The following is a 15,877-nucleotide window of genomic DNA, read 5'->3' as shown; positions in this document are numbered from 1 at the left end:
GGAAAGATGAAAAATTAGCAACCGCCTTCGCCGGGAATCGAACCACGGACCTCTGGAATACCGGCCCAGCGTGCAGAGCCACTACATCCTGAAGGCATGCTAGGAAAGCGGAATATAATAAGCGGAATAATATAATTTATCTACCAATAACTAATCAACCAAATTTATCAGAATTTCTAGTTACCAAGTTATTGTTTGTAGCAGAGGTTTTTAATAACGCTCTGAAAGTGGTATTGTAATTGAAAAAAAATTAAATCTGCTTAACTTAAGCAAATTAACAGAAGCTTAATAAATGACAATATCTGACTTGTAAGTTTTTAAAATTCATTAATAGTATACGATTATTTAAAGAAAAGCGAGTTTTTAATTATTCTTTTCAATGTAAGATCTACTAAGAAATCATCTTTTATTTTACATGGAGAAAAATTATTTTTAAGTATTCATTATTATATTAGAAAGCAGCACAGAAAAGTTAATGATAAATGTTTTATGTATATAGGTAAAAGAAAATATGAAGAAAGAAAAATGCCATATTGATTGTAAAGAATGCGCAACAGAATTTTTATCGATTCTGAAGAAAGGAGGTATCCCAGGAAACTTTAAAATTCATTAATAGTATACGATTATTTAAAGAAAAGCGAGTTTTTAATTATTCTTTTCAATGTAAGATCTACAAAGAAATCATCTTTTATTTTACATGGAGAAAAATTATTTTTAAGTATTCATTATTATATTAGAAAGCAGCACAGAAAAGTTAATGATAAATGTTTTATGTATATAGGTAAAAGAAAATATGAAGAAAGAAAAATGCCACATTGATTGTAAAGAATGCGCAACAGAATTTTTATCGATTCTGAAGAAAGGAGGTATCCCAGGAAACAGTTTTCTGCATTATAAAGATATATATATATATATACTTTATAAAAATACTTTATATATATAAGTATTTTTACACAACATTGTCAATTATTTTGTCATATAAAATGTACACAATTAATTTAACTAATCACACTCTAATATAAAAAATTAAATTCAACTTCCTAGGGCGGTGTAAATATTCTTTTTGAGGTGTTTTTGTGGTATTCAGGTTGAAAAGATTTAGCTAAGAATTTCCAGAGATTTGTTCATAGGATCGCGATCTATTTGGCCACCTAAACTCTACGAGATCCTACTAAGGAACCTATCAACTTCTCGCGCAGGCTTAAATGATAGCAACACAGAAGAAAAGTAAAAATAATCCTTTATTATCATCAACTATGAACAGAAGGGCACGTACTTCGTGCATAGTTGATACCGTGCACCGACAACTTGCGGTGGAACTTAAGAACCGCTACACAATAAATTTAAGGCTAAAGAAGAATGCTGGACTGGCACTTTAAGCTAAGGCTAACTAGGTTGACTCGACAATCTACCCGACGTGATAATTATTTTAAATGGTCAAAAAGGCGTATCAGCAACTCTGCGTAACAGCAAGGACAAGTTCATAACATGCTCTGGCTAGTGAAAACACACTCTGAATAAACTCCAAGATTCACCTGTTTAAAGGAAATGCGAGGGGAAGTTGAGGAATTCAGAAAACATAACAAAAACTTGAATTTAATTGGTTAATTGAACTAAGGAAAACCCACATGTTTTACTGTGTTCCTTAGTTCCTTAGTGTATTAGGATATCTTTTTGAAGTAAGACCGAAAAGTTTGTTTCTTACTTTACAGTTGTATAAATGAACTATGAACAAAATGAACAAAAATTGTGATGAAAACAGTTTATTAAATTTTTGTTTCATTATTATTTTTAATTTTACAAACGTAAGCAAGTTTTCGGAAAGAGAATTGCAGATTCTAATGGTACAAAAGTTCAATTTTTATTAATATGATGGCTGCGCTTGATGTATTGATGTAGTTGTTTTTTCAATATTTGGTATAAAATTACTTAATTTAGTTTTAAATCACCTTGATCAGAAATATTCAGCTTGTATCTCATTTTTCATCTTAGTTTTGTAGATTTTGCACGATACAGTTTATATCGATATACAATTAATTATCAATTGCCAGTCGATCTCTTGATCATCATTGGCCCATCTTTAAAATTTAATCGATCCTTAGGGGGTCAATACCAATCCCATTGGGAACCCATATACTACATTAATGAAATTTGATATTTTGTGAACTGTTTTTCCTATGTTTCGTGACGCGTGAGTGTTATCTACAACTATGTTTTGTGTTTAAAAGAGAATATGAGCTCTTGGGTATTTTCAAATGTTTCTTTCATTGATATAATGGATTAAACTTCCAAGATAAATAGATATCTATAATTAATTTATACGTTTGTAGTATGAAAACTTTATTTAAAAAACAACGCTTAAAAAATTTGCTTGCGTTTGCTACGGATTTCCTACAAAATGTTTCTTCTTAAACCCTGAGACTAGTAATATAGCAAGAGAAAGGGAATTCTTCTAAGTAATCGATTTCAGGGTAGCTGGAGCATTAACTGGAAAATATACTTAAAGTCGTTAACCTCGTATTACGTGACCACCCTACTAGATACGCTTGTTAGGTCCTATAAATGTTTGACGCTTTCTATAACGTGGTACTGCTACTTCACCTGAGCTGAAAAATGATGACCATTACAAAGATAAAAGTACTTCCGTGGAAAACTACTTCAACACGCAAATGAAATGCTTAGATCACCTTACATACAAGTTTTCATTTTGTAAGGATATACACACCTGCTAAAAATCGCTTAGAACAGCAGTATAATGCTACTTTGATACTTTGAGTAGTATACTGGTGTTCAGCAAAGATGACTTATTTTCTTTCTTTCCTTTTTAATGTATAAAACTGGTGCCTGGAAATATATTCTTTTATTTAATTACTATATTTTGAATGTCCATTTAATGTAAAATGTAATAAATGCACACCAAGATAAAGCATGAAATTATTTTTAAATAATTACTTTGTTTTATTGCAGAATTATGTGATAAAATTGTTAAATATTAATTTAGGTAATATGCAAAATAAGAATACTCATGTATATATACGAAAGCTTTGAGTTAATTTAATCTCTCTGCCTGGCTTATTGTCTGTCTGCCTGTAAATGAAAATAAAATCTAGACTCTTTAGCAGATGCCTCAGTAACCATTCACCAGATCTTTTCTTTTAGTATGGATTTCTTAGAGAAGCCAATATTTAATGAAATCCAAACCCCCAATTTCAAAAAAGCATTTCACATTGGGGAAAATTATATGAAAATTTAAATTGGATTCCCTAAAAGATATAAATGTAATACAAGGTAAAGCATAGGCATGCAGTCATTTGACATTATAACCTCATGATAAATTTATCGGACATATACAGGGTGCGGCAGGGAAACTACTTTATTTTAAAAGTGAATAACACAAATAGTATAAGCGATATCAGTTTAATTTTTTTCCAAGTTATATATAAAGAAGTATTTTTTTTAATTACGTTTTAAAAATAATATCATTAAAGTGGCCTCCGTGCTGGTCAATGCATTGAGATAGTCGAGTTTTGAAGTTTCTTTCCATTTTTACCAGGATATCAACGGGTATGTTGTCGATAGTAGCTTGAATATTGTTCTAGAGATTTCAGATAGAAAGAGAAAAAATCACAAAAAGAAATCACAGGGGAGTAAATCAGGCGAGCGCGCTGGCCACTGACAATCGCCTCGTAAGGAAATAAGGCGTCCAGGGAAATGTTCTTCAAAAACTCATGGTCCAATGATGCCTATTCTGGACAATGCACACCAAACAGTCACACATTCTGTGCGGAGAGGCTGCTCATGAAATTCTCGGGGGTTCGCATGTTTTGCTGCAACCGGAAAGAGGAAAATGAGCCTCATCGCTAAAGAACACGAGGGCATCATGAGGTGTATCGTCAAGAATGGCTTTGCATGCATTTTTTCGTGAAAGAAAATTGCGTGGATTAAGTTTTTGCACCACTGCCAATTTATATGGGTGAAAATGCAGTACGTTGAAAAGTACGACTCCACGGAGAACGCGCGCTCCTCTTTCGTCCACTGCATGATGTTCGTTACTAAACCTACATGACATAAAACTTTAGGTATCGCTCTTTTCAATGAGCGCCACCCCACTCTTCTCGGAATAAATGTCGCTAGATGACGCGCGTTTCAAATAAGGAAGTTTCCGTGCCGCACCCTATATTAAATGCATTGCGTTTATGCAGTGAATTATTAAAGCTGCTGTTATAGTCTGTTACTTTAAAATAGGTATTTTAAGGCCATCTTCCCCCCCCCAAAACATGCCTCATAACCATATTGCTAAGGCCAATTGTTAAGGCAAAAAGTTCGAAGAAGCATCAGCAAAAGTCCTCTGATTTGCTGATGTGGTGATGACGACATACGTTATGATCATAAATAAGGAAAAAGTCACTACTACTTTGAAGTGTCTATTTTTATGTAACAGACTATAGTCGTATCTGAGTAACCAGTAAGTGATATGGATTAATTTCCGGACTGACCACTTAATATATTTAGTATTAAATTATGAAAAAAAAAGTTATTAGATCTAGAACAAAAAATGCTAATTTTACAAATACTTTTGTTTAATTTTTTTAGGTGAATTTAGGATATTACTACTTTCAGAATCCGGTTAAGATTAGTCTAGGACCCTACGTAAAACGTTCTTTCTGAAGCCTTAATGCTTACTTTCTTTGCTTTTATTGCACAAAAATTGGCTTATAAAATGGCATATGATGATTTAAAAGTCCTGCTTTTTCTCTGGAGTCTTCGGTCCAGGGAAATAGTGAAAAGGTTTTCACTAAATTACACATAACTTGAAAATGGACAGGAAAGTTTTCTTCCTCCAAGTTTTAAGCTCTGTATGAACTCAACAGAAAAGTGATAGCAACAAGTATCAAACTGCAGATCTCTGTTAAGAGGAAATGAACCCGAAACCTTTAATAAAGCTTACTGTATCTGAAGTGGAGAGGCAGATTCTTCATGGTAATATTACTCGAGAAAGACGACGGTTGAACTCAGAAGAAAAGACAAGTTTCCCTGGAAAACCTGCATTCCTTCTCAAAGCTATTTTACTCTGCTTGTGGCTGGATATAAAAACTGTGGTACATTTTGGGTACCTGGAAGATATCTAAATAGTAATATAAAAACATTTTGTTATCAGTGAGATAATTTTAGACGGTGTTTAACCATAAACAGGCTTGTATTTATCAATAGATCTGAAGTAATTCTTCATCAAGATAACTCTAAATTATACTGCAAATGTAACTTAAGAAAAGCAAATAATCGAAAATTTTTATTCTTCCTTTAAGAGTCCAATTATTATCGCTCCAGTTTTTACCTGTTCAAGTCCCTTCAGAATTTTTTTATAATCAAAAACTGCCACAGTTGACAGGAGATCGAAAGTGCAATAAAAGAATATTTTGTGGAAATGCCAAACGATTTCTTCGAAAAAAGGATTGGGAGGTAATGCCTGAAGTAGGGCTGCAGTCACAGAAAACGTTGGATATTACATTAATAATTAAACTTAAAGCAATAAATACTTTTTTCATTTGAACTGCATGTCCAAGCCCTGCCTTGCTTACGCATCAAAACAATATTTTCAGCATGTATTTATGCTCTTTGGACATACAGGAAAATAAATATTAAATGTCTGGTGTGTGTGTAAATGCATATGTATTAGGTTCTATTAAGGTAACGAAATTATGTTTTGGAGGAGAAAACGTAGATGTTAAAAATGAAAGCCGATTCATTAAAGGTGACAAGTACAATCGTGATAAGTTTATATTTCATTTACTGTAGACAAATATTTTTTGAATGCAAACATATATAACTTGGGTGCAAAGCGCACCTGTTCTTGGTACTCTTATATTTTTAGGATATCTTAAAAAAGAAAAAAGAAAGTAAGAGCTACAGCAGATAGCAAGTTTGTAAACTAGAGATACGAAGAATAAATGCAATTTTAAAGGTTAGGTGAGAAGGATTCATTTTAGTTTTGATTTCAGCGTCATGTAAGACGCTGTATTGGACTATTTTGAAATGATCACCTTAGAGAAATCTATTATGAGAAGTTGCTATTTTTAGAATAAAAATGGAAAATAAATAAATTAAAAAGAAAACTTAAAGAGGTATTGAAAATTAAACTTAAAATTTTGTTTCACTAATTTTTATCTTATACATTTATATACATAATTAAAATTAAAAACTGAAGCGAATCAAGAGACTGAAGAATACGATACGTACTATAAGTCGCAATATACAAATAAAATTTACAGAAGATCAAAATGATATAAAAAATGTAAATAATGAATTTCTAAGAATTAATTTTGTATGAATACAGTTATACTAGTATTCTTGTATACAAATAAAAATGTGCTTATTTTAAATAGAGTAAATCTGACATCTTAAAATATTATTTGATTAAAAATTAATTATTTTCAATCGTCATTTTCTTGTACATTTCAGCGTTAAGTTAATCTGAATGTAACAGATATCCTTGCATGACACTAGAAATTTGTTTCGATTTAAAAATGTTTTTCGATTTTTTCCGATTTTTTCGAAAATTTAGTTTCGATTTACTGAAGCAACAGTAAAATTCTTTATTCAGTTCTTTACTAACACAAAAAAAGACCATTTGAAGGTGAAATACATTTACGGAAGAACTTACAAACAGTTTAAAGAAATCAAAGGAAGCATAAAAACTACACTGAGAATCATAATCGCAACATTCAATAAAATCATCGTTAGAGAATGCATATCAGTTTTTAGTTTTCAGTTTTCAATCTCTTTTCTTTTATGCATCCATGTATGTTACACATATCATACATGGATGCATAAATCACATAACCTCGGCAACTACTCATTTCATAGTCACGAAGGATGCAAATGCATTTGTGTGGAACACCATATTTCAAAATTGTGTGGTAAAATTTAGCAGATGACGTAAGGTTTTCAAAGTTCCAGATTTTTTTTTGTTCAAGCAAAAGCCTTCACGTTTTCGCTCCAGTTGAATTTATGTCAGTTACTTCCTCTATGTATACTAAACACGAAAACGCAGTTAATACGAAAGAAAAAGCATAAAGCCAAAAGAAAGAGAAATTGCTAACAGCAGAGTCTTGATTAAAGACTTACTTTGCGGCTGTTAGTCGTCGCTACCACTTTTATTGTTCTTTGATTACATATTTAGATACGATCTGACCTTGACAGGTATTTCTGTATCCGATTAAAATTTATGAATATTGCAGCTTTTATAATTAAGCAAATTCATGTTTTACCTGTTGAAAGTTGATGCATTGAGTATTCGTTATATTTTGCATTTGAAATGGATGGGAAGCGTGTTATTTAATCTATTTATAAATGGCTGACTATGTTTTATTTTTTTTTAAATTTAAAGCGATGGTATGTTGCATTTTTTATATTAAAACTAATAGCTATCGCAGCGCATTATCTTTACTTGATATCTGAAATTCAAATAAAACTTAAAATTTAAAAACTGTTCTTTATCCGTCTTCTCTTTATTAGTTTATATTCTTTACCTTCATGGCTCATCAGTGCTGAACGGTAAATTCGCTGAACGCTGGTAGTTAGACTCATGGTGGGTGCAAGGGCGTTTTCTTTGTTTGACCCGATTTTTTTGAATTTCTCCAACACAGATATTTATGATGACAATTTACTATCCTACAGTAATGTTTTCAAAATTTGATGTATATTTTGCTTTTCTATTTGGAGCTGTATTTTTCTCATATATCCTTGTTAATTTTTACATTACGCGATAGGTGATAAAAAATACTTCAACTGAAGTTTTTATGAAAATTTAACTTACTGAATTTTGTTATTTCTTTTATAAAAACCTTTTTTTTAAGTTAACGTTTGCTAAAAATGATGGTTTGTTAAATCTATAGATTTAATTCTTCGCTACTAGTGCCTCATGACTTTAAGGGGTGATGAAATCAAATTATGCCATCAGAACATCGGAAGAGTTTGGGAGTAAAAACATTATATCCCATGTGAACTGATTAAAAGGAATTATTTTCCTGCTTTCAATGATTTACTTTGTTTACTAGTTTTCCGCATCACAGACTAAAAAGTATAAAATAATGTGTAAAAAGAACTTTCTAAATTAGGGAGTTTTAATTAATGTTTTATTATTTGTTAGCTATCATAAACTTCTTAATCATATATGACTGAAATGGTGGGGTGTCTTCCCTTTTAGGAATATAATAAGAATCTTAACAGAATTTCAAGGAACAGTGTAAAATTCTTATGCTCAAATAAATAAAAATATCGTTATTAATATCTAAGCCACCTTAGGTGTAATAATCTCGCATGCTTTTATCATATTTTACTAAAGAAATAATTAAGTACTGCTATTTAAATTTTTTGATTTACATCAATTGTTATAATGTTTCTTTTGAAACAGTGTTTCACAAGATAACTAACTTTTAAAATTTCTTTAGAACTCTGCTCAGCCGTAATTACATTTAAGCGAATTTCTGATTAGCAAAAACAATAAAATAAGTTAAAATTAAATAGTTAAAGCCCTACAATTGCCATTTTTCGATTTTTTTAAAATAAACTTTTGTTTGATTTATTTTTTCATTATTGAAATATAAGTACAGATTTTATAATATAAACAATAAAAATCACGCGAAATCGTAGTATATTTTCATACAAAAATAGTGGGTTGCATAATCCCTGCCCTTGAAATGAACTTTAAATACCTACGTTCATTGCCCTTCAGCGGCTGAGCGGTAAAGACGCAAGACGCTGAACACTGGTAGTTCGGTTCGAGGTTCGAATCCCGCGAACGGGCTGGCTGCATGGGCGTTTTCGTGGTTTTCCCCCATGTGTAACGTGTATACGAGCCAGTTTCATTAGAAAGTCCTCCACGAAGGCATCTCTTCCTTTAGGCAGATAGCCCTCGTGTGCTTTGCCGTAATTGAATAATCCAATCCAATCCAATCCTACGTTCATTAACGAATTACTTCGATTGCAATTTATCCTTTCAGATTTCGTTAAAATTAGCAAATTACTGAAAATGAAAACACAAATATCTTCAATGAATTATATATGATTAAACTTTGAACAGTGTTTGTCATTCTGTGCTGAATGAGGCCTGAGGTAAGTGCCGTATGTGCTAAGTCCTAAACCAGAAATTCAACATTATTTTTTAGCTTTTAAAGACACATATTAATTTCTTCATGTAATTTAAATAAAAAATAATGTAAAATGGAAATTTAGAAGTTTGTTTTAATTTAAATCAATTCATATATTATTGTCAAAATTGGAAAATTAATTCAAATATACATTGCAGCATTATCACCGAAAATGATATATTCAATAGAAAATGTCATAAGTTTAGAGTAAAGTCAAAAGAATAAATGCCTTTAACAACCCCTTATTCATTTGATAAATATTTCTTAAAAACCCATATAACTGTTTAAACGTATGCTATTTATTTATGTTTTAACTTTAATTTTTTTTAAATTGTTGTTTTATTAAATCTTACTTGTGGAGATTATTTAATAACACTTGCCACAGTAAGGATAGTGTGAGAAACATAAACCTCGTTAATTTATAAAATTAGAAATATATATATCATCGTTAACAAAGTAGGTGGCAGATGAAAGTGTTAAGATCGTCATCTCGTACAATGCGTCATCTCGTGCTTCATAGTTCCTCATTCTATCTAATAATGATGACTGTGTTTTCTTAATTATATTACTCCCACGCTATTAGGGATCTTACGCTTTGAGTAGAATAAAAATTTTGTGCCAGTTTAAAATAAACGATTTAGTGCTATATGCTTTGTGTTATATTCTATAATACTCAAAATTGCAACAGTTTATTTTTGCAACATTTATTTTGAATACGAGATTTCCAACTGCTATTGCTTCCTTTTTGATTATATTGTGATTTAAAGATTTTTACAAACAATAATTGGAAGCTTCAGTACTCTCAGTACTTTATTGTTACAACTAGTATTATGCAGATATATTTCAGATAGAAAAAATAATTGGCTTTTAAATGTAAGTTTGAAATCGAGATTTTTATATCTTAGTATAAGTTTATGAATACTGCAAATAAAGATTTTTGGAAATTATGTTCAATGATGTCTAGGAAGAAGAGCGAAATACAAGTATTTAGGGTGACGCCATTTTAAATTCTTTTATTAATTATAAAATAAACCTGAACATTTCCTGTGATTATAAAATGTACTTTATGCTTTAAAGTACAAAATACAAAATATAGTATAATTTCTACTATTTTATTACATAGATATGTCTTTTATCAAACGCAAAATGCCCATAGAGGATATCAACTATACATAACGTATTAAAATATGTTTAAGTTAAATTTTATTTGATGAATGAAAACCTTAAATAAAGAAATTCCCAAATTTATTCAAATGCAATTATTTAACTAATTAAGTTTCAAAATAGATTAAAATAAATTCCTTATTAGAAAATTTGACAAATTATTTAACTAACATGATTCATACTCATCTAAAATAATCAAAGAATTATATTAAATGCGTATAAAATTTTTCATTTTTTTAAAATAAGACAAACTATCATTATCGTGTTCGATATTTTTAATATAGTTACCGTTAATTAATTATTCCAAATATTTGTATTGTCTTGAATGACAGGAAGAGGAACTTTGTACTGCACATAAAATTTAGGTTTGGAAAGTGTTTAAAATGCATATTGGGTGGGGAGTATTTAGATTAGTGCAGACACAAAACTAAAAGTTTCTCAAATTTCCTTTGGGAAGAGGAGTAACCTAACGTTGTACTGATTCGGATCAAAGGAACAAGAGCAATAAAATATTCTTTTGTATAAGTTGCTAAATTTTTGTTGTGAAAGCATTTTACATTTCAATCAGCTTCTAAATAAACTATAGCCGCAGACTTTGAGAGAGCAAAGCTTGTAAATTATAGCTCTTTATCATATTCTTTAAATATGATCCTAAATGTGTATATCTGGTTCTGTCTCTGAATTCCTTTTTCTTCAGAAATGAAAAAAACGGTGCTCTAAGTCAAAATATTGCATAAATAAAAAAAGTTGTCATCCTCACTGTAAATACAAAAATTGTTAAAAATCTGAATCGGATAATATTTATTACATCAGATTGATGTAAAGACTGCAGAAAATTATGGTTCTAATAATCAAATGTCTACTACTTGTTTACAGCTGAAGATGAAAAAATACAAAACGGCATAAGACACATAAAAAGATTAACGCCATGCTATAAATAATGATTCTCTCTTTTATACTACGGCAGTTGATATGGCAACCTAACCCTGAAAGAGTCAACTTGAAAGTCTGAAAGCAAATATATTTTGAAAAATTTCACAATGTAACAATAAAAGCTATTGCTCTGGTTTTCTTGCTAGAAATTCTAAAATAAAAACGTATTAAATTTATTGCATATCAAAACTTTAATAAGCTTTATTATAACAAGTCTCCGTGATAAAATGGCACTAATTTTACATTATAGCTATATTATTTTCTAATAAATGACGTCATATATATATATAGTTATTTTGCTTGTGTTTTAAATAATTGTTGTGTTTATTTTAAAATGTTTTAGGATTGTTTAAACTTTCAATATTTTTTAATTTTAAATTTGATTTGAGTTTTACATTCACTTTTTATTTGTCAGTTTTCCTGTTAAGTATTTCATACTTCTTTTATTTAAACTTTTGTAATACAATTTATTTTTACATAGTGTTAAAAAATTTTACATGGGAACCACAGTATCACATTCGCTTTTAAGAAATAGCATGAAGAATTTCCTTTTTACCTTGTTTTCAAATTTTGCAGCTCAATGCGCAAAATTCTTGACCGCACAGGTCTTTTTTAGTTTGTTTTTCTCTCTTCCTTTATATATATATATGAAAGACTATCTTGAAATTTAAGCGGTTATTTGCGTTATTCGGTAGTTAGCTAAAAAATTATGCACCAAGTTTTGAACTACATTTGAAAGCCGTTTTAATATAATATAAAATAAAACCTAATGTGATATCAAATAGCGTACAGCTAAACAAACTTTTCCCCGTCACTCAGCAAATAAACAGCAGCTCTCGATAAGTATTCATACCATTACAAGTTCAGTGAAATATTACTTTATTCATTAATGAAAATTAATATTTGAGAATCTCCATTTTTAATAATATCATAAAGTTTCTTTTAGCAAAAATTCATTAGCTATTTTATGAACATAGTAAAAGATTTTTTTTAAAAATACAATAATCAAAAGGTAACAGAAAAGTTACCTTACAAAATTTTAGTACACTTTTAAGAAATCAGCATACATTAGTAAATACTGCTGTACTTTTGTTAGTTAGTATTTTGTAGGATATCTTGCAACATTTATGACAGCTTTCAAATATTTGGGCATAGAGTTCAGCAGTTCTTTTTGTAATATCTTCATCAGTGTTCCTCCATTCTTCCATCATTCCTGTTATTAGTTCGGTTTTTGTTTTTATGCTGTGTCTTCGTACTCTAACGTCTGTCCAAATACATTCTATATATAAAAAATATTGGGCTTTATATTCGAATTCTGTTCCGGGCTATAAATCTTTTTCTACAAATTCTTAAAATGTAAGAACACTTTTGGGAGCCTCTATATTTAATGCTTTCATTTAGATATAAAATACTACAGTTCTTTATCAAGTTAGTCGATTTTTATAAAGAAGCTACATAATGAAATAAAATTTACTAGCAAAGAGAAAAAGAATATTATTTTAATGACGCATTCAGCGCAAAACTGTACAAGAGTAAAATTTTAAAATCTGTACATGTATCACTGGAAATTATTTATTAAATTGTGTAGAATTAAAGGAATAATAACAAATACATTAAAACATTATATTTAGTTAATAATAAGAAACAGATTCCCTTAGAATCTCTCTCTTTTTATTATAAGATTTACTTTCACAATTAATTATTTTTATTAAATGTATTATATAAGCATATGTCTTTTTAAATGATTGGAATTAACCTTTCCAAAGCCTTAAATTTAGAAAATAAACATTATGATGAAAAATCCCACGTTGAATGTAAACAAGACTGAAGAAAATAAAATATTTATCAGTTACAAAATTAATTATTTAAATAGTTTTTAAGGTAATAGGAAATTGTTATTTAAATATCTTCATGTATTAGTAATTCTGCATAGAATGGTAAAAAGAATGAACTTACCGCGGCGTTGCTTGGGCTGACGGTTGCCATTAGCGCAATGGAAACTTTGTCCTGCCAACAAACTGACAAGAAAGGAGCGTGGATGGATGCGTGCGCATCCGACCTTGTTGTCGTAGCAACGAAGCATAAGCGGAACACAAACCCCTCTTCTTCCCCTTTTTCCTAATCCACTTAATAAACATTGCGTGAGAAAATTAAAAAAATGATCACGTTTCCCCCGAAACCGTGAACACAGTCTTGATTGTCTCACGATAGTAAAGTGCGTTTAGAAAAATAGTGTATCGAAAAGCCATTTGAGCATTTCTTTGCCGATTCAATTTGATGTTTGGCTAGAATCATAGTTAAATCCAAAGAAAAATAACAGAACTAAAACATAAGAAGCAATTTGCTCTAATTGTGTTGGTTAAAGGCAAGATTTGCTAATATGTATATTTGCTTAAAAATGGCAATAAAGAGTATAAATGGAATAAAAAGTAAAAGAAATATATTAAAATTTTAGTGCATTCCGAAATGATATTGGCTTAACTAATTTTTGTTTAAGAATGCATTCAGGATTTAGCATTAATCCAGGATTCAGGATTTGCCCATTCAGGATACATTCGGGATTTAGCAATATTTTTATTCTTATTTTTAGGCGGATTTTGAGATAAACAATGGACGAACAGCAGACATTATTATTGTTATTATTTTTAGTTTTATTTCTACGTATATTCGAATACATACAAACATATGCAAAAAGATAGAGGATGTCACAAATAAAGAAAAAGAAAAAGAGGTGGACGATTAGTTATGATAAGATGAATGGTGTCCAGAAATAAAAATGGTTTATTTTAATTCGCTCTAGAGCTATGTGCCTAAGGGGAGGGATGCCTTCGTGAAGGACTTTCTAAGGATACTGGCACATATACACGTTATACATCAAGAATTAAGAAGCACTGCACTATAGATTTTAAAGTTCTTTACAGCTGCTTAGGTTTTAAAACTTTTAAAAGAAGAATGCACACTTTTTTAATGGAAAACGGAATTTCAATTAAGTGAATGTGAATTGCACTTTATTTAAGAATACAAATCCCGCATTCTACTTCTAGGAAGTTTTAAAAGTAAATTTGCAACAATTTTTTGTATTTCCTTCGAAATAAACATTTTTATTTTAATTGGAAAAGAGTAAGGAATAATATTAAATTGTGGAAGCATTTAGCAAAGTAATATCTAATTTACTTTAGTACATGTACAGAATTGCTATTTCAAACAGAATTAAGTAAATAATTATGAATAATTTATAAAATTTAATCTGCCATTTATAGTGTACTCTCGATTATCCAGCTGCAGATTATCCGGCCTGCAGTTTATCCATGCGTTACGGTGCCCATGCACGCACACTCAACACTTTAGCTAGAGTGTGTACATAACAAGCACGCGTTAGCCCGAGCATGGAAAAAAGTTCTTTCTAATATATAAAGATTTATCTATTTGTAATAACTAAAGTTGTATGTCAAAAAGTTGAAAATGTAAAATTCTTCGAAAATGCCGATCTCTTAAATCAATTTTCTGTAAAAACATCGAGGAAGGCTTCGATTGCGGTTCCACTGAGCTAGACTGTAAATACTTGAGTGATGAGGATATCGCTTTGAATCTCGCAAGAACAGAAGCAGAGAATCATACTAAAAGTACAGGCGAATAAAATACTGACAATTACAATTAGTTCCTAAACAGCAATGACTTTTGTTGAAACTCTATTGGACTTCCTCGACAAAAGGGAATTCAAATGTTTGCTTGTTGTCGAGTCACTATTTCATAGAAGAATGGTTGCCAGAGCCTCAAGAAGGTTGGATCTACCTCAGTTTTGAAGGGGGTCACCCCGGGGGTGATCCGAGGGTCTCACATCTCTCTATCCTACCACCAAACCGCACGAGAGGACTTTTGGCTTGCCATAGAGTGCCCCTATGTCGCAAAGACACTATACATTTACAAAGATTTACACCTTCTCCAGTATTTGACTCCTGACCCTTCGGTACTTCAGTCAGAATCACTAACTACTATCCTAACTGGGCGGCACGGGATTTGAATGCAGTGATAAAATAGCACTTCGAAAAATATGCTGCGAAATTCGTTTCTAAAACACAAAGTAATTGCTAATTTTTTAAAGAAATAAACACATACAACATGCATGAAAATTGATAAATTGTATTATCCATACTTGTCAATTATCCATGACCTGCTTCATCTGCATTAGCCTGGATAATCGAGAGTAAACTGTAGCTAGTTCGCGCAATCATATTCTTGTCTGATATCCCTTTTATCTTAATTTTCAGTTGCCAGTGGATTCAATAGTCATTGTAATTATATGATTTAGCTAGACTCATTCCTTTCCTTGCAAGTAAATTTCCTTTTTCTGTAAAAATATTAAGCTGCGCTAGGAGAAAAAATAATAAAATGTAATAAAAATGAAAAAGCATAAGGGAAAAAAGAAAGGATGATAGGCGTGGCTACTTAACTTAAATCATTCAATCATACGCATGAATGATTCTCGAAGCTGGTAACTGAGATACTTTATTTCTGAAAATGTTTGACAACTCACTTTCGAACCCTCTTTTCATCAGACATTTTTCTCACAAATAAACTTTTCTTTTTAAATTTTTTTATTCACCTTCTATGGACATGCCTTATTACTATTT

At 30.4% G+C, this 15,877-nt stretch overlaps 1 protein-coding gene across 3 annotated transcripts in view; it reads right to left on the bottom strand.

The window, feature by feature from the left end:
* Positions 1-15,877, bottom strand: part of LOC118183470 (ninjurin-2-like) — a 113,640-nt gene that overhangs the window by 28,417 nt on the left and 69,346 nt on the right. The window contains exon 1 of one of the 3 annotated variants that reach the window (XM_035353025.2): positions 13,203-13,305. The exons of the other annotated variants lie outside the window; for them this stretch is intronic. Within the exon in view, the coding sequence (XP_035208916.1) occupies positions 13,203-13,232 (30 nt within the window). The 5' untranslated portion in view covers positions 13,233-13,305. Of the gene's footprint in view, positions 1-13,202; positions 13,306-15,877 lie in introns of those variants that run through there. 3 annotated transcript variants of the gene reach the window in all.

Source organism: Stegodyphus dumicola, chromosome 12 (genome assembly GCF_044657685.1).
Source record: "Stegodyphus dumicola isolate Sdum_Otavi_A_Nest chromosome 12, ASM4465768v1".
Lineage (NCBI taxonomy): Eukaryota > Metazoa > Arthropoda > Arachnida > Araneae > Eresidae > Stegodyphus > Stegodyphus dumicola.
Note: the sequence above shows the minus strand (reverse complement) of the source record. Positions and strands in the feature narration are given on the sequence as shown.